The sequence below is a fragment of the Colossoma macropomum genome, unplaced genomic scaffold (assembly GCF_904425465.1).
Source record: "Colossoma macropomum unplaced genomic scaffold, Colossoma_macropomum, whole genome shotgun sequence".
Taxonomy (NCBI): domain Eukaryota; kingdom Metazoa; phylum Chordata; class Actinopteri; order Characiformes; family Serrasalmidae; genus Colossoma; species Colossoma macropomum.
In genome coordinates, this window is record NW_023494807.1 from 17,552,601 (window position 1) to 17,571,886 (window position 19,286).

Sequence of the window (19,286 nt, forward strand, 5' to 3'; positions counted from 1 at the left end):
ATGCTCCCAATTTAGCACTTCACAGTGTAATCCCTATAAATCCCTACAAACATGCATAAACTTTATAAGCATTGTTATTTCACTACAACTGTGTAATTACAATAATAGTTACTCCACACATCATGAACAGCCTGCTGATATAAGCATCTATTAAATACGCATCGTTACAGTTTCTAATGTTTGCCAGACTGAGTGCTAAATCTGATCTTAGTGTCACTTCCAGAGCGTAAAGTGAAGGAATGCACGGCTCCTCTTCCAGGTTCACACGCCCCCACGTTCGAGAAGGAAGAGCTGGAAAAAAAGAGAACTCCATTTCCCACAACACCTTGCGAAGACAAGCCAACGCTTTCGTCTTACATTCCTTCGCCACTGCATTATGGTTTCTGTAGTTTTCAGTCCTCAATGACTGGCGCCTCCTTGACGTCGCGACTGGGCCAGTCTATGAGGTAGACGATTCTCTGCAGAGGGAAGTCCGACATAGACATGAAAATAAAGGCCAGGTAATTTTTTGTTATAACAGTGCGCCCAGAGGAGGCTTGTACGTGACTTTGGCAGTCAAATATATAAAGAAAGAAAGCAAATAAAGGTGGCTTTGCCTGTTGCGCATGTTACCGTAAAGACAATGGTTAGCTAATGTTAGCTAGCTTTGCTAGCAGTGTTGGTCGTTTGGTCGCCTGCTGGTAGTCGGAGGGGTTTTTAGTGACGTTAAACACAGTAGTTAGCAATTCTGTTGAATATCAGAGTACTTTGAGGAACACATTACTCGTACACTGTTTGGACAGTTATGAAACGGTTTTCCTGTTTACAGGCATGAAAAGCTATAAACACCTTTGTTTTAGCTGCAGTGGAAAATAGGCTAGCGTTAAGTAAACTAACCCAGCCAGCAAGGTTAGGTCTCTCTCAGTATTGCCGCAGTATTAGCACTTGTCGTGCTGGTAAACAGTGTAACATGTCTCTTCACACAGTAAGAACATGTAAGATTCAGATTACAGCTCAACCAGTTTATCCATGCAGCGCCGGATTAATTTTATGGAGCTGATTATGCAACACGGCGATGTTGTTGACATCCGGCGCTGCAGTCAACGTAGGTTAGCTGAGTCAAAGCAGCAATCAGAGAGCAGCAGATGACAAGAAGAGAATTTGACAGTGTACTGAAGAGCCAGTGGAGCAGTTTCAGGGCTTATCTCGTTATAACAGGCAAAGAGGTTATGGAGTGAGGGGAAAACACACAAACAGTTGTTCTAGTTCTAGTGGTCCCACTCACTCCTGTCAAAATCACGTGTCTGACCATAAATGTAGACGTTACAAGTGTGCTTGTGACTGTATGCATGACTTATTCCCCCTGTCGTTCACATGGTTAATTCTGCATTTCCCTTAAACTTCTGCCTTCTGATACTTTGCCAGCAGCTGTTGTTGAATTGGAAACATGTCCAAGAAAAGGGGCAGGTAAGTGCAATAACTTTTCCAGTGTAAGATACACAAACATTAACATGGTCCACAGGCACAGGTCAAGCTGTATTGTGCAAGGAGCTTTCTTGGTTTAACCCATTCATGTCCAGCAACTAAATGTAGAATGATAAAGAAAACTGCTGCAGAACTTGTTGTGTTTGGTGTAAAGTGGTGAGCATCTCACAGTACTTGTTTTACTTTTTTCATACTTTGATTCACAATCAAATTTAGAATTTCTTTGGTAAAAATCAGTAGTCAAGGAAGTAATGATCAATAGACTAAAGTCAATCTGAAGTGATAAAAGCTCACTTTTAACCATATGGTTTGATCATTTTGCTGCTAAGGCCCAGTCACACTTGCGTTTACTAGCGAAATTTCACAAGCAAACTTGCATTCATTTCAAATTGCCCCGATGACTGATTTTGCATCTTAAACATCCAGATTCAAAGCGGAGCAAATACTAATTCAGCTAGCATCTAAGCACAAACTTTTAAACATTAAATTAGTGTCTTCTGAGGTTTTACTGTTTGCTTTAAATGAGTCAGTGAGCTTGCTAACTGTGATGTTAGCTCCATGGCTAACTGCAGCTGCACACAACTCACTTTACTGTTTCTAACCAGGCCAGTTATCTTATACTATATACTTTTTTGCTACAGATCAGCATGTCGCACAATGCTGTAGCAAGTGTATACTTATCTGATATAATATGTGTATATATGTAGAAACATATGCATATATGTTTACTTTTATAATTACACCAACAGTTTTTATGATTGGGTTTTACTGTTTTGGATGAACATCTCACAGTATTTGTTTTGCTTTTCTGATGCAATTTTCATACTTTTATTCTCAGTCAAATTTAGATTTTCTATTGTTTTGGTAAAAATCAGTAGTCCAGGAAGTAATGATCAATAGACTAAATTTAACCTGAAAAACTTTTTTGTCATTGGGTTGATCCTTTTAAAAAAAAATTCTTAAAGTTTGTGCTCAGGCAAGCTCAGAGAACATATAGACCAAAAATATAGTCTACACTATATCCATGGTAATACCAAGCTCCCACTCCTGCATATTGAAATGTCACATAAAAGAAAGTTTACTATTAAACTTGATCACTGTTTGTAATGACACCAGCTACTCTTACTGTACTTTACTACTGCCAAAGCAACTTAACTACCACACTTGGTAGCTTGCTGATTTGTTTGCAATGTTTTGGTGAAGTTGCTAGTCTTATGAAATCCATTCAGTGCGCAGCAGTGTTAATTTGCGTTTTGACTCCTCAGTGACAGTGTAATTCAGTTTAACCAAATGCGATCAGAGGAAAAATGCACATAAGACAAAACGTTGATTTTAGAACTGTTTTGTTTATTATAATGCGCGATAGCAAGAGAAAACCGGCTTAGATCTGGAACTCCTAATATGGGCATGACACCAACTACAGAATAACGAGACAACTTTACTTGTTTATAACCATAATAAGTAAAATATTAGGGCTGTCAAAAACGATTATAATAATGAACTGCAATTGTTTGTTGTAGTTTGCTTTAATTGCTCTAATTGAATAGCTATATGAATGGACAAAATAACCCTCATCAGAATGTATTTATTACCTTAATCAATTCAGCTTGAACCTGAATATATAAACTACATTAATATTTCCAATTTGCATCACTAGCATCCTGTAACAGTAACAGTGGCTGCATGTCCCAACTCGTCTGTAATTGTAACCTCGCATACCACTATGTTACCTTTTGTTTCAGGGGAAACTGGAGCTTTCCATTTTAGTAATGCTTTTGTTAGTTTGTAGGTTGTTAAATTATTAGTAGTCTTTCACAAGCAGCGTTGTCTGCCAGCATCCTCTGTGCTAGCTTTACTGATGTTACTGACTTTAGCAGTGAGTTTTGTTTGTAAATTATACTTTGGACTCAGTGCACTTCAGTGATAAACAAATTCATGGCATGGCAGTAGCTGGAAATACCTTTTTTTCAAGATGTTTTTAATGTGTTAACTTTGACACTACGTAAAAATGTTTATATAACAATTTATTAACCATCATAGATGACTTTTTATGGTTTAACTTATGACTTTAGAGGTACTTTAAAATACCAGTCTTATCTGAAGCCAACCTTTATGACCACAGCCATGCTGAATTCTGCACACCTGAGTAGGAAGGGCAGATGTTGATAAAGGCCAAGTCGCATGCTCTGTTGCATGAGAGTGTCTTTTCTAGCACCTTATCAGAAAGACTCAAAACACACATGCCTTGGTTCATCCAAACATCCAGAGAACATTTGTGATTAGTCAGAATGCTCACAATGCAAATATTTAGTGAATTGATAAACTCTCATTTGCATATCACAGCCTTGCAATGGCTAATATTACAGTAATGATAAAAAATATTGTGGCCATCTTTTTTACAGTATTTTGCTGCTCCTGAAGGATCAGTCACACATCCAGATTAAGTTTCTTTTCTTAAACCAAAAGGGCTACCGCTTTGTGTTTCTCCTGACCTCTGAAGGGGTGGGGCCTCATAGTACCTCTAAAATTAATGTTCCAGGATGCTTTACTTTTTTACTGTTTGTTTTAAACAAGTTACCCAGCTTTCTGGCTGTGATGTTAGCTCCATGGCTAACTGCAGCTGCACATAAGCCATTTCACTGCTGCCAACCATGCCAGGTATCTACACATTTTTGCTACAGATCTGAATGTAGCACAATGCTGTGGCAAGTATATAGCTATCTACACTTTTCTGGTTTGTCTTAGTGTGCAGCACTATTTGCCCGAAGTTTACATAATCTCTGCAACTTTCTACGATTTCAGACTGGCTTCCACCCTCTAGAGAAGAGATATCATAATGGACCACAAGCAACAGCCATTATCTTAATATTCCATTGCTGAGGACTGACCGTTAATATAATCCCCCATCCCCCATCTTATCAGACTTATTAATAATAAATATACATTATAGATAGATTTTGATAAAGGATAGTTATATTTATTCAGGATTTGTTAAAGTTGGCTAGGTATGTTTTGGGTAACTGTGGTGCTTGTGCTTTGTAATAATATACGGTTATATTGTTCATAGTAATTTCTTTAGATGTGTAGGTATATATGACAGTCTGTTTTATTGATTTTGTTGTAAATTAGTGTGTGAATTCAGTCATTGACTGCAAAGCACTAATAATAAAATTACTACTACTATTACTACACTCCCACAGGTATATAATTATCTGTTACAATGTTGTTCACTTTTTTGTCGTTACTGTTAATGGTTAGCAAGTTAGCCAGCTTGCTAACTGCACTGTCTTCCAGACAGGCTCATTCACGCCCATTTTGCAAGGTGGCAAAAACTGCAAAAGTCTAGTGTGACTGCGGCTTTACTCTAATTACTCTTTACTTTTACTTCTAATTAATTTTAGCTGTCTGTCAATTATAGAAGAAATTGAGTCAACTAATTGATCAGTCTGTTTCAAACTGTGAAAATGAACTGAACAATAACAAGCCATGTATATGCTTTTAAAAATCTCACAACATTTTAACTGAAATGAAGTCCTTAAAACACTTAAATACTATGTGGCAAAAAAATGCATAGAAAAGTTACTGTCCATAATGCTGTTTTTCTTACTGTAAAGACCAATAGGGGAATTTAAAGTATACATTATTATTGTGCAAAATGCAAACAAATCAGTGCAATTTAATCAAGTAATTGTGACAGCCCTACTACCTGTACTTGGTAACTCTTTAAGTCCTTCTTCTTAACTGTTATTAAACCTTTAGCCATTAAAATGCACTAGTAAATAGAACCATATCATTTGTCAGCAAGCTTAGAAATGTGGTATAGAAGTATTTATATGATACATTAATAAGGTCCTCAATAAGTTAGTTTGTAAATTAATGACTTAAGTGTGAATTGGTTGTAATCTTTCAGTTGCAAGCGTACATGAAATGTCTTTATTAGACATGTTAATGAAGGAGTATTAAGACGTAATGATTTGTGAATTTACATTGACCAAACATGGTAGTAAATGCAAGCAAATGTTCAAATTTCAGTTGCAAGCATGTTCTGAATGTCTGCATGTTTTGTTGATTATAACTCATAAACAACTGACCATTCCTTTTACAGTGATTTGTAGGTCACTCTGTTTGAAAGTGTAATAATAAATTGCTGAGGCCTGTTATACATACAGAGGGTATTTAAAAGCAAGTCAAGTGAGCTGAAGAAGGCATTCGTCAGCTTTTAACAATGTTAGTCAAACAAAAGTTTATATAACTTAATTAGTAGATATGGCCTAAAATTGATCACTTGACAGTTAATGGAGGAGCAAATGTTTACCAATTATTTATTTATTGTTAATGGTTCATTAATTGTTAACAAACAAATCTTAAAATAAAGAGTTATTGTTGGTTCTGCTGTACAGTATAATGCACATTTTTCATTTTTCTTTACATTTTTTCCATCCCATAGGAAGCGCAGCAGTGGGGAGCTGAGTGACACACTCACCCTCGACCCAAACAACCTGCTGGGCAAGAGGATACAGCACAGTTGGAGGGAGAAAGGTGCGCTCACTAAGTGGAAGGGCACAGTGCTGGACCGGCTCAGCGTCAACTCCTCGCTATACATGGTGAAATACGACGGCTTCGACTGCGTCTATGGTATCGAGCTGTTCAAAGATGAAAGGGTGTCCAACCTGCAGGTTCTCACCGAGAAAGTGGGTGAGTATTGTTGGGTCAAAACAGGAAGCCGCCAGAGTGCACACAGGAAGTTAGCTGAGCACATCTCACATTGCAAGGGATGCAGAAAGTGTTCTGGACGTTTTTTCTTTCTAGACACAGAAAAAAGCTGCCTTCTATCTTATATGCAGCATGCTGGTTAAATTACCATTGCAGTACATTGCACACCGTCTTTAAACTGAGTGTCTAAGATGAGCTCCTCTAAGCCTGTGTTTAGAACAGACCTGTTAGGACTTATAATACCTCAGCAAATTTGAATAGTCAGATAAAACTGATGTATGAATTTAGATCAGTTTCCTATTTAGATCTGGAAAGAACAGCACATATTTTGACGAACAAGCTTTTTGTGTACTGAACAAGCTGTGATGTAATACCATGATGCTTTTGTTTGAGCAAAGAGTTTGTTTGGTGTAACATTCTTTTTATATGAATTAGCTTTGTGTTGATTGAGGCAATCCATGATGCAATATCATGCTGCTTTTGTTCAGCTCAGAAACTTATTTGGTATTCACAAGTCTGCACCAGGGCAGGTTTTGTCAGTGTGAGCAAAATGCTCAAAATGCAACCACAATTTTGATTTAGGAACACCTATGCAAGAACAGAATTTTGCCTATTTTACCTGCATAGCTGTCCAGTTTAGTAAAGAACTGGTGGTTTACCATAACACTCGTAATAGTGGTCTCATAATAGTGAATTAATAAACCCTATTCCAAAAAAGTTGGGCCAGTATGTAAAATGCAGATTAAAAGCAGAAAACAGTGATTTATAAATCAACTTTATTATTATTGGAATAAACCAGTACAAAGACAAGATATGTAAATATTAAATATGCTCATTCTGAACTGCAACACATTCCAAAAAAAGTTTTGACAGAGACAAAGACTAGGAGCATTGTGAGTGTGTTAAAAAAAAAACCCATCCTAAACAGGGGATGTAATCATGCTTTGGTATACAAGGAGCATAAAGAAAAGACCTAGTTCTTTATGAGCAAGTATGGGTCAACGCTTGCCACTTTGACAAAAATGCATCAGCAAAAAATCCAGTTTAAAAATAACGTTCGATTGCGAGGATTTTAGCTATTTCACGCTTTTTGGAGCTTAATATCTTCAGCAGATTCAAGAGATCTGGAGAAGTCTGTGTGCATAAAATAATAAAGCCAAAAAACACTACTGAATGCCTGTGACCTTTGATCCCTCAGAAGGCACTGCTTCTGTGATGGAGTGGAGAAGTGGCATGTTTCTATGATGCATGGGTTCAGGAATACTTTGACAAACCACTGGCATTTACATTGGCAATCAGCTAATTTTCAGCTGTTGTTGATAAACCCTGTTGCTGTATGCACAAATGCTTTAAAAGTAAAAGACTTGTGTGAAGTTCTAAAGCAAAGGTGTGGGGTATTAGTGGGTAACTTAAACATCTGAGAAGGCACAATTAATGCTGGACAAATTTTGAGAAACATACTTTGCTTAGAGTACGTCTTTTTATGAGACATCCATGCTTGTTTTAACATAACACCACCAAGCCACATTCTGCTCATGAATAAACAGTGTGGCTACATAAGCAGAAAGTGCTTGGCTGACCTTCCTGTAGTTAAAAAAGGAACAGTCACCCATTGAAAAAATTGTGTAAAACACAACATTTAAAAACCCATACACAGTTGCATAGCTAAAGAGTCATATGACAGAAGAATGGCAAAAAATGTGCTTTCAAAACTGAGTTTTTCACTTTTTAAGTGTTCTTAAAAAGAAAGGTGATGCAACACAGTGGTAAACATGCTCCTATCCCAACTTTTTTGAAACGTGTTGCAGGCATCAAATTTGGAATGAGTGTATAGTTACATAAAACAATGACATTCAGAAGGTAAAACATCAAATGTTGTAATTTTGTACTGTTTTCAATTTAATACAGGTCAATTTACTAATCACTACTTTCTGCTTTTATTAGTATTTTACAAACTTTCCCATTTTTTGGGAATTGGGTTTGTAAATCTCAGGGGTCAAAAGATTTATTTTACTGTTTGCTGCACGGCAGCATCAGAGAAACAGTTAATACTAGGCTTAACTACATATTTGTAGAACTGTTAGCCAGTACGGCACTATCAGATTAAAGCCAAGCGTGTTGATTATGCATGCTGGCATTTAAACAGGATGTTAAGCAAAACAACCAGCAGTTAAATGGCCCTCTTATACAACAGAGAAGTGCACTGAGAAGTTACAGGAAAATATGTTTTGCATATACATAAAACATTTGCACAATTAGTGATCAATCAAAGAAACAACAAGAAAAGAACATCATAGATTATGTTTCTTTTCTACAGCATAGAAAAAATCTGATCATGGAACCAAACATCATCTTTGACTGATAGCAGGAATAAAGGGAAAAGTTCTCTAGTGCTTTTTTGTAGAACCCTGGCAGTCTACTTATTCTTGACCCTGTTTTGGGATGGGTCAGAAAAGTAAATGGAACAGTTGTCTGATTGTTATCTATGGTCAGACACTTTCCACCCAGTGCCAACATGAAAACCCCGTTGTCAAGCAGCTAAACCTGAGAGACCCTTGTTCATAATGCCCTTCATTAACTGCACAGAGATTCTAAGTTTGGCTTCATGAGAAACTATTACAAGACAATGCTGAACTTGTGCAATTTTTTTGAATAATGTTATTTTTGAGGATGTTGAATATTATAGCGCTACATGTGTTTGTTATTCTAGGGTGGAGTTCATGTACAGTCCAGTCTTTTAGAATGTATCCCATCGTCATCTTAAGCTCCAGGTTCTTTAACAGTTTGTCTATAAGCTATTTTTTCATTAATCGAGTAATCAAAGCATTCTGCTTTCTGTGGTTTCCTCTCGCAGATTTTGCTCTATCACAGCACTGCCATTATTTCATATTATTGTTTATGTTTTGTTTGCACGATTAGCAGTTTTTCTTACAACAGTAGAGACCGTATAGACCGTAGTGCTTCCTTATTGTTTTCCAATCTGTTGGAGTGACTGGATATATCATTTGAACATGAACATCACTGAGTTTAATTGTATAAGTACACAACACAATTAATTGTAATTGTGTTTGTTTGTCTTAAATGGACATGCAAACTGAAGGAAGCCATAGTCACTACAGGGAAGCTGATTATAGCAAGGTAGTTACATGGCTGTTAGATACCTTACCTCAGTTTGGCTGAAAGGATAAAAAAAATTTTCTTGCGTCCATTATGTTTCGAATGATGATAGAACCAGTGTTTTCATTAAGAGTTTGTTTGACGGCCGAGATTTACGCTAATGTTAGCTTGCTTGGGTTCATTGGCTTATAGTTTAGTGGCTAGGCTATCAGTTAGGTTGGTTGACACCACAAGGATTCACAATTCTTGTACTGGGTATTGTAATGAGAGAACATTGATGAATGAAAGTGAAATGAAAAAACACTGTTTTACAGAATACTGCATAACACGACAAATAACATATTAACATATTGAACCTCTTTAAGACACTTTAAGTGTTGATTTCTGTCGTGGTAAATTATCCCTGTTCATTGAGTCTTACAGGCAATGAATTCCTAATGATATTTGTCCTGCGTTTTACAGTAAACAACAAGATCAAGGTACCACATGACGCAGAGGATCTGGTGGGGAAAGCGGTGGAGCATCTCTTCGAGAAAGAGGATGGAGAGAAGAACGAATGGAGAGGGATGGTGCTCTCTCGGGCCCCCATCATGACTAACTGGTATTACATCACATATGAGAAAGACCCAGTGCTGTACATGTACCAACTGTGGGACGACTACAAGGACGGCGACCTCCGAATTTTACCTGAGGCAGGTGAGTGACTGGTAGCCTTACGCTAACCAGTGAAATCATAGTACGGTGTACTGTCTGAAGATGCATGACTGCATCATAACTTGCTTTGCTTTCCAGTACCATTGCCTGTTCATTGTCAGTCGTGTGCTCTTCCTCTTTGGCAGTAATTCTGAAATGATTCACTTTAGGCTTGATCTTATGATAAAGTGCACAGCCAGTATATGCTGCTTATATAACATTTCGGTCATGCTTAAAAAAATAAAATCCCCTAGCAGTGTCACTGCACTGACACAAATAGATTATCTTTTTTCCACGCAAACAGAATTTATTCAAGGTAAAAGGAACGTGCATTCCTTTTTTCAGTCTGTCTTTTTTTCAAACACCTCAATCAGTTTCACTTCCTTGTCTGTCTTCTTAAAATAGGTGCGTGGGCTGATATTTTTTTATATGGGTGTTGTCGTGAGTGCTCAGTCACCTTAAGACAGCCTGTTTGTAAATAATTCTGTGGCTCTGCCACTTGCAGATGGCTAAATAAGGTCATCTCCTGAGTGAGATTCTAAAAGCACAGCGTGTGTTGGTTTTGCATGGCTTTTTTCAGGAATAGCCCAGCGGTGTGTAATTTCAGTAGATCTCAGTGTGGTCCAGCATTGGCAATGGAATCAGTGAAGAGTACAGTCTTTTATTTAAGGATTGTGTTGTTTCAGAGTTGTGTAAATCCAATTTAGAAATGAAAGGATCACATTACGGCCCTGTGGAAGATATTAATTCCAGTGATTCAGTGGTGCTAGTTGTAAGTGGATAACAATGGATATTGTTCTGTGAATGAGTTATTCCAGATGAGGAGTGAAAAAGTGATGAGATAAGGACACCCTTTTAGTAAGTGGCAATATTCCAGCTGAAATTCTTCTTGAGGTATGATTTTTGTCATTATCTTAAATTGGTATGTAGTAAATAAACACAGATAATGCAGTGGCTGGGGTGGAAGGGTTGAGGGGTTCACAAACATTTAAATATATATATATTTTTTTGGAACACAGCTATTTTTAAATGTCTGCCACTGAAATTCCATCTGAAATATTAAAAAAATGGTGTCTTTGCTGTGCTCAATTCTGACGTTTCCACCTCCGTACTACTACATGAATATAAAACCAATCATTAAGTAAAATATAGCATATACAAATATAATTTGATTTTTGCTTAACTTAGCTGTAAAATAATATTAAGTTACTTAACAAAGAGTGACAACGTTGGTTTGACAAAGCTGGTTAAGTTCTGCTTTTGTTCAGCATTGGTAATTTATTGGCTCTCCACTGAACTGATCAACCTACTCTAATGAGAGAATACAGTCCAATTACAGAGAACATAGTAGCAGTAGCAGAGTAAATAGATATTGGCTACAAAGGCTTAATTAAGCATCCAAAATGGTTTTATTTGATAAAAAAAATATTCAGAAACACACCATAACATGATAGATACTGAATCCTAATTATAACATGATGTACCTTTTTGGCCATACTGCCTACTATTACGCTGAAGCCTAAGTTTGACTCCTAGTGATGCCGAACACAGTCAGTTGTTCACTATGGAACATGCTCTCATTTTATAGACAGGCTTAGTTCTATTGCAATGCTACCAAACTTATAGCACCTGGGACTATTTTAATCTAGTTTACACAATATTCCCCTTATCCCAAATGTAGTCAAGATGTTTGGTGTCTAAAGTTTGCTTCTCTTGTTTTACACTGGATCTATCAAGCTAATGTGGCTAACAACTAATGGAGGCTCAGGTAAAATTAGCATTGTACAAACTGCATGCCTAAAATATCAAACACCTCAAAACAATTTAAGTTGGTAATCTCAAACAGACTTGTTTATGTGATTTCCGATACTGTTTAACATCTTGTCATTAAAATGGACAAAAGTACTGATGAATTTCAGGTTGTAAGAAATATGAAAATACTGCAGATTCTTACAGGCTATGCAACATACTTTTGTCCATTCTTACAGTTTACAGTAAGAAATTCCCATGCTAATGCTGGGATACTGGCAACTGAAAATTGCGTAAATTAGATGTTTCATCAAGCTGTTGCTTTATAGCGTGTATACAGAAATACTTATCATGGGATGGATTTAAATAGTGGGTTAGAATTAGCTCCAACTAACACTGTGGAAAAAAAATAAAAATCTGTCCATCCTTGTGTGCTCCTCAGAGAACAAGCACCTGCTGCCTGCTGACCGTAAACCAGGTGAGGAGACGGAGAGCCTTGTGGGTAAGCAGGTGGAATATGTCACCGATAAAGGAGTGAAGAGAACCGGTCTAGTCATCTACCAAGTCCCCGCCAAGCCCTCCGTCTACTACATCAAATACGACGATGATTTCCACATTCACGTCTACGATCTGGTCAAGACGACCTAAAGAAAACAAGAACAAGTAAACGAAAACAAAACTCACCGTCACCTCCCCATAGCTTATGTCGTCACCTCTCGTTGTGCTGTCTCCACCTTGAGTTGCTATGGAGGGATGGTGCGTGGAGGGGTGCAACTGTGTGAAGTGTCTATGGTTTGTTAATTCACGCGTGTCATGTTCGTGGATGTCACACCGTTGACGTAAGCTTAGAGAACAAAGCTCAATCAGGAATTGCTAAAAGGCAGTCACAGTTGTTTAGCTCCAAGAATGTTGAGAGACATACCGTTATGGGATTTAATATTTAGCCATTTTCACTTTCAGCCATTCCTGATTGGAGGCTTAATAATTGGAAACAGGAATAATTAGAAAACAGCTGTTCCCAGAGGTACACAGTGTATTTATTGATGTTCATACCTTAGTATGTATCAGTAATAGTTCTACGCCATTACACATGACGTTACAGAAATGCTTAAGTTGTACGTGTTGAAATGCTTACGTTTGGGGTTGAATAACACCATACCTTTTTGATTGTTTTGCATCCTCACTTAAAGAGGATTGATTTAAAATGTGACTGGTGGTCAATAGCTGTGTGTCACAAACAGTGGACCCCAACACTTTCATACAGCTGAATATTTGGACAGTAAATAGCACTCAAGCTAAGAAATTTTAAGCTAATAGTTATAATTTCTGTAAGAATTAAGGAACTATTTATTATCTTAGTGAGCTGAAAGCTTTTCTGTTTCTCTTGCATATATTTTCCATTGTAGTTCAGAAAGTTTTGTCAAGGTTGACAAAAGAAACTGCAGTTTAAGTGTAGCACTCTCAGTCAAATTCCAGTAATTTTACAGTTTTGTACTAAATCCTTAGTGCAAGATGGCTACACTTTCCAAGAAGATTTGATATCAAAGTAAAAAAAGCTTTCTGTGGAGAAATTGTAGTCAAAAGACCTTTTGGTCCAACATAGAAGAAAGGTCACCCAAAGCTCTTTAAAACCCCATGTGTAGCAGCATCAGTTAAGGGTTCTTGAAAAGAGGTAGTCTGTTCTTCCTTTGTAAAATCATGTTTCTTTGTGCATTATTTTTGACTTAAAAGTGTGAATAGCAGAAAAGCGTGTATATGTGCACACAAAAGCATTAGCTCATCAGCGTCTATGTGCCGTTGTGTCAAAACTTGCGGAAAGCAGACTTTGAACATCATCGGTAGAAATATGTACACCATGAAAAAGAAGCTGTCCTGTTGCTAAAAATATATTTATGTATGACTGAAAATTGAGATTTTATGTCCAACAAAATTATGTAAAAAATGATGACCATATGCCTCAACTGTTAAATTAAATTTACATTTTCTATGTAGTTGGTCTGAATGGTTAATAGGGTTATCTAGCTAAGCAAACCCAGATGTACCTAAAGTTTGATTTAAATCAAGTCTATCCAGCAGGCTGGATAAGCAGAAAAAATTCCTTCTGATTCTCCAATTGGAGGGATGTTTTAACTGACAGGGTGTAGCTTTTGGAGGCAACTTATGCTAGCCAAACGATTGATAACGCAACAAGAATCTCATTTGAATCATAGAAATTAAATGAGTAGAATGGCCAAACCTATTCAGATCAGTACTCTGGATCAGTTGGTAGCCTTCGGATGGGCTGTTTTGAATGTTTCACCTAGCAACAAAATGGAACTAAGTGAACTAAGTAGCACTTCATAAGCAGATTAGCCTAGTAGCCAGCTAATCAAGCGTATTATCAATAAAGATGTTCTCCCACCTAAATGAGTGTACCATTAGCTTTTCTGTCATCACTGTTGAATTCCTAAAAGGATACAATTAACCCTTCAAATTTAATCACAGCTGTATTAGATGTAGCGGCGCGGAACAGTTGGTTGTATTTACTGTCCACACTCTAACTCTATGCTTTCAAATTTGATAACTATAGGAGTTCACTGGTTAAAACATGGGACTTTTAATTCATAAACTCTGGTTGATGTGTTGTCATTATTACATTAAAATTGGGACCCTGATGACCTTTTCATAGTTTCTATCCAGGTTTCATCTAAAATAGTGCCCAAATTGTTTGCTGTTCATATAGCATGAGGTGAAAATAAAAAAAAGAAAAATTAAATATTATTGTTGAAGTTGGGTCACTAAGTTGATCCTGAAACACCAAAACAAGGATGTGAGTTTATGTACTTATTTCCCCTCTTATACATATCCAGATATTAGCACCACCTTTTAATGTTATTGCACGTTATTTAGAAACAGATGACGTTCACCATTCGACAATTCACAGAATGTGCTCCTTTTCAAAATGGTTAAGTGGCGTAACCATGTATGTACTTATATGTATTTTTTGTAAATACTGCAAGTATGCTTGAAATTATTGTTTGTGTTTATTTGTTGGCCTATATTTGCTCTTAGCAGTCGCACTTTATCTTAGCCCTGGTATGCTTAATTCCTCAAGTCATAGAGGAACTAAGCTATGAAAACAATTCAGACAGTTAAATAAAAAAGTACATAAATCCGGAGAGGCCATTAGGTCGTTATAATTTTCTGGATTATTATCTTGAGTTAACACCTTTGTTATCCTGAGATCACAGGATAACAAAGTTGTTATCTCAAGATAACAATCCAGAAAATTATAGCAACAGCTCATGGCCTCTCCAGACTAAAAAAGAAAGTAGAATCATTTCTTTTTTAAACTTCAAATTGAGCAGACCGACACTGAAAGGTACAAAACAGTTTGCTAGACAGTCGCCAAAGGCAAATTTCGATTTGGAATAATACTGTTGTTTCTTTTTGACTTCACTTTATTCATTGATGAAGCAAAGATACTATTGTAAACTAGTTCCATTTTAAACCATATCGATTTCAATTTGATTAAAATAAAATTTTAATCAAAAAGAAAGATTACAAGGGACTTGTATGTTCTTAACACATGCATCTTGTCCCTTGAACTTTTAATGATTTGATTGTTTTGAAAATGTAAATTGAAAGCACAACACTGACGTGCATGAACTAGATTGCATTTGAATTCCAGCTTGCCATGTGTGGCATGACTGAGTTTGGGATGCAGTTTCCAGTCAGTTCTCTCCACTTTTAACATTTGCTGCATGCAGTTTTATTGTCCCTGAGACAGTCACACGTCTCCACATTACATTAGTGCCAATGTGCTAGAGAGAGGGAATCTGTAGTTGTATGTTAATCTACCAGTTATTTGTACAGAATTATCAAGAATGCACACCCTGCTGAATTTGGGTGTTTTCATAAATAGAAGAAATCCCTTCAGATAGGATGGGCATTTATCCTAATACGTTGTAAAGTTTGCTGTATCATTGGCATTGAAACAACGTGGACTTAACCCTGCTGTACACTTTTTCAGGTTGCGGATTATGCTTCTGTTTTCTTTTTTTTTTTCACTGTTCTCCATAGTATTCACAGATTACATTCGGGTGGAAAGATCTATGTATTCATTTGCACTCATTTTCAACAGACCCTCATAAGTACTTGTACTATACTTTATTTCTCATCTTGAGAGTTTCATGGCCCCCCTGAACACAAGGGGGAAAACGTTAATCTCAAGCTTTGACAGGTTTGATTAAAGCATATATTAATGATGTACATGCTGCATTATCCGTTTCTTTCTCTCTTGTTAATTGTGCATAAGTAATTCTCTTTCCGGCTCCTCCGTAAATGTGATTTCTTGTGCGGTCCGCAAGCTTCCGGTACTTTCCCCGGTTCCCTCTATTATCTGTGTTCCTGTTACTTTGCTGCTTTTTTTTTTTGCCAAAGTTAACTTTTCAGTAGGCAGCGTTAAGAAGTGTCAAAACTGTTCATGTTGTCTGTTTGTGTAACGATGCTATCATAAATAATAAAAGAGATATTTTTTGCACTGAAAATGGTGTCTCTCATGAGTGAAGAGAAGAGGGCTTACTGTTGTGAAGAATGTGCATTGACTTGCAGCAGATTTTATGAATTTGATTTGCAAATGTGTGTTCAGATCTTGAGGCAGCCAGGAAAAAGATTAACTCTTCAGCTTGTGCTCAACATAAGCTCCTCTCATAGAAGATTACCTTTAATATCAGTTATTATGAGTGATGCTTGGACCCAATTGGGTTATAGTAGTAATAAATTGCTTAGAAAGTTCTTTGATGTGTGTCTTCTAATGTACTGGTTAATTTGACCTTTTTACCTTGTTTCTTGTTAACTTGTTTAAGAGACAAAATTTGTTTCCTATAATGTTCTAGAGCAGAGCTTGTTCAGATACCCTCCCCGATAATGTTTTATCTGGTGCCCTTGAGGTTGTCTTAACGAGGACTGATCCGTACAGGTGGGTGGATAGATACTGATCTATGATGCATAGATTCTTCTTGAGAACTGATCCTTACCCTGCGTTCACCCCAGCAACGAAATTTTGCCTCTTGTCGCCCAAATCGCTGATCGCTCATCGCCTAGGGGCGTTTCTGAACCCGAACTGACCTTTGGTTGCCATGGCTATATTAATGCATGGTTTGCATTAATGTAGACACTTGATATAGACACGTCATATACAAATCAGATGCGTTCCCGCAAAAAATAAAAATCCTGGTGTGAAATCGCTTGTGTGCGTATTTTATTTACTCCTCGTCTGTGCAGTTAGTTTGTGAGGAAAACAGTATTTGGTCTTAGCTGTTACTGTCTATTTGCGGCGAAAGCACCGCGGCCATTATTCCGTCTCTAGTAGGAACAATTGTCTAGGAACCAATAAAGGAGCGTACTGTTTTACAGTGGCGGAGGAAGCGCGCACCAATGCTCAATGGTCAATTCCTATTGGTTATCGCCTGATCGCTTCGCTCCTAATTTGCATCAAGTTAAACTCAACTTTGTGGCGTCGCAGACTCCGCCCACTTCGCGTCGCCAACGTTCCCGCCGCCTCCTGTCGCCCGAACTCGCTAGCTCTCACTGAAAAAGAAGGACCTCATGCCGCTTTGTCGCGTCGCTGCCGGTGTAAACGCGGGGTTAGCACAGAGAACTTGTAGTGAAGAGAATTACTACTCTGCAATGTCTTCCGGGTTTCTCAAACGCTAGAGGGCGCTCCCGAGCGAGTCCAAAATGAATGGGTTGATATGGAGCATTTGAGCACAATCATAGTTTATAAATGCTTAAACATTTTTAATGTAAATGAATGCAATAATTTCCTGAACACTGAATAGCATAAAACATTTTAACACTGCTGTTATATTTTTTAAGAGCTTTTAAACTCGAGTTATAGGAGTTTAAAACGGCACCTCATGTATGTCCATGACGTCAGTGAGCGCCAACAGCCAATGAGCTGCTAGGCGAGATTTCTTTATTTTTTTAGTGAAATACATCCTTCTACCTTCTAAAACTAAAACGTTCTGGGCAAGTGATTAGAAACTATTTTAACTTTTGGTTTTTAGCCGTTGAGTGCCTTTTACTCCCATTCATTTAAGATTCTCTCGCGGGCGCCCTCTGCTGTTTAGCAGCCCTGTTTTTGATATAACGGGGGGAGTTCGAAGTGGCCAGGTACCTCATAAACCGGCTCTGGTTCCCCAAGAATATCTGAATTTCAAATTCAAAATTCAACGGAAAACTGCGCGAGCCCAGCCAACGGTTAAGACCCTACAGCTGAGGAAAATAGTTCAGTTTGTCAGGTTTAATTATCGTAATTATTTCCCTGAAATATATTTACAGACGCATATAATATTTGATATGTTAACATGAGGTGTAACCAAGCTCATGTTAATTTGTCGTTTGGTAAAGTTATTAGCGTTAGTTTGTTACTTCAGCCTTTAGTTTGTGATTTCAGCTGGTCATGTTAGCTAGAGCTAAGTATTCCATATTGAGTTAACGTTAGGCTAAACTGATTGCAGTTACTTTTTCGCAGGAGAGTTGTGTAATATCACGTAAAGCTCAGATAATTCCTGTGGTAAATTAACTGTTAACTCAGTTAGCATTAAATTAACTATTTCACCTGGGTTTCCTGGGTTCTTATTCCGTCTCTAAACTGCATGAAAATACACGAATCAAAAGCATTTGGATATCTTTTGATGTGTTCTGCTTATTGTCTTAGCATGAATGAAATTAACTAGATAGCATTAGCTATTCATCCATATAGCCCCGTCTAACAAGCACCATAAACAAAAGTATTTTTTTGTTAATTGATTATACAACATACAAAAAGTGTGATATAGATTATAATCTTATATATGAGGTATATTATTAAAACTAGATTATACATGTTAGCTGGAGATGTCAAAGGGTTTAGGTAAACACGCCTACCGGCAGGGGGCATGTCGCTTCATCATCAGCACCACTGTAGAAATTTTTCACAACCGCTGGCCTGGGAAACAAACATCTGTTCAGCGCCAAGCACTCGCTCTGTCAAATAACTACAGATTTTCAGGAGAAACATGAAAAATGTTCCAAAGCGGTTGGACACAGAACAAACTGCAAAACATGGACTGCCTTAAGCGTAACTTCCCCTTCGTCCCTTCTGATTGCACAGGCCCATTTTTCCTCTGCTCATCATCAGCTGAGAGGCCTACGAAACTGAGGTAAGGCTGTTTTAATGTAATGTAATGTATTTATGAAGTTGTATTTGTTAGGGAAAATGTGCTTTGAATCATTAATCTTGCTGTACTTTAATAAGGATTGGTCTTAAACTTTCAAAACAATAAGTATAACGAAATTCAAAACAGGAAAAACTAAATATATATAAATGACAGTATATATATATATATATATATATACTGTCATTTTCACTGAAACTGACGAACAAATGATTTATTGTTTGGAACACCATCTGTATCAGAAAAGGAAGAGATGCTACTCTTTGTCCCTCAGTGATTGCCTCTGGAACTTCCAGTGTGCGTTTTTAATTACCTAGCTAGTTTATGTTACCACAACATATTTACTGT

General features: G+C 37.3%; 1 protein-coding gene across 3 annotated transcripts; it reads left to right on the top strand.

The window, feature by feature from the left end:
* The first annotated feature begins 415 nt into the window (after positions 1–415).
* zmp:0000000521 (spindlin-W) lies at positions 416–16,265 on the top strand. 3 transcript variants are annotated; one of them, XM_036555789.1, is made up of 5 exons: positions 416–500; positions 1,405–1,446; positions 5,912–6,159; positions 9,757–9,990; positions 12,179–16,265. In XM_036555789.1, the coding sequence occupies exons 2-5, from the start codon at positions 1,427–1,429 to the stop codon at positions 12,382–12,384; spliced, it is 708 nt and encodes a 235-aa protein (XP_036411682.1). In that variant the 5' UTR covers positions 416–500; positions 1,405–1,426; the 3' UTR covers positions 12,385–16,265. The 3 variants fall into 3 exon arrangements, with proteins under 3 accessions (XP_036411682.1, XP_036411680.1, XP_036411683.1); XM_036555787.1 differs by having other exon boundaries at positions 1,408–1,446; XM_036555790.1 differs by having other exon boundaries at positions 1,408–1,446; positions 9,757–9,986.
* The last annotated feature ends 3,021 nt before the right edge of the window (positions 16,266–19,286 follow it).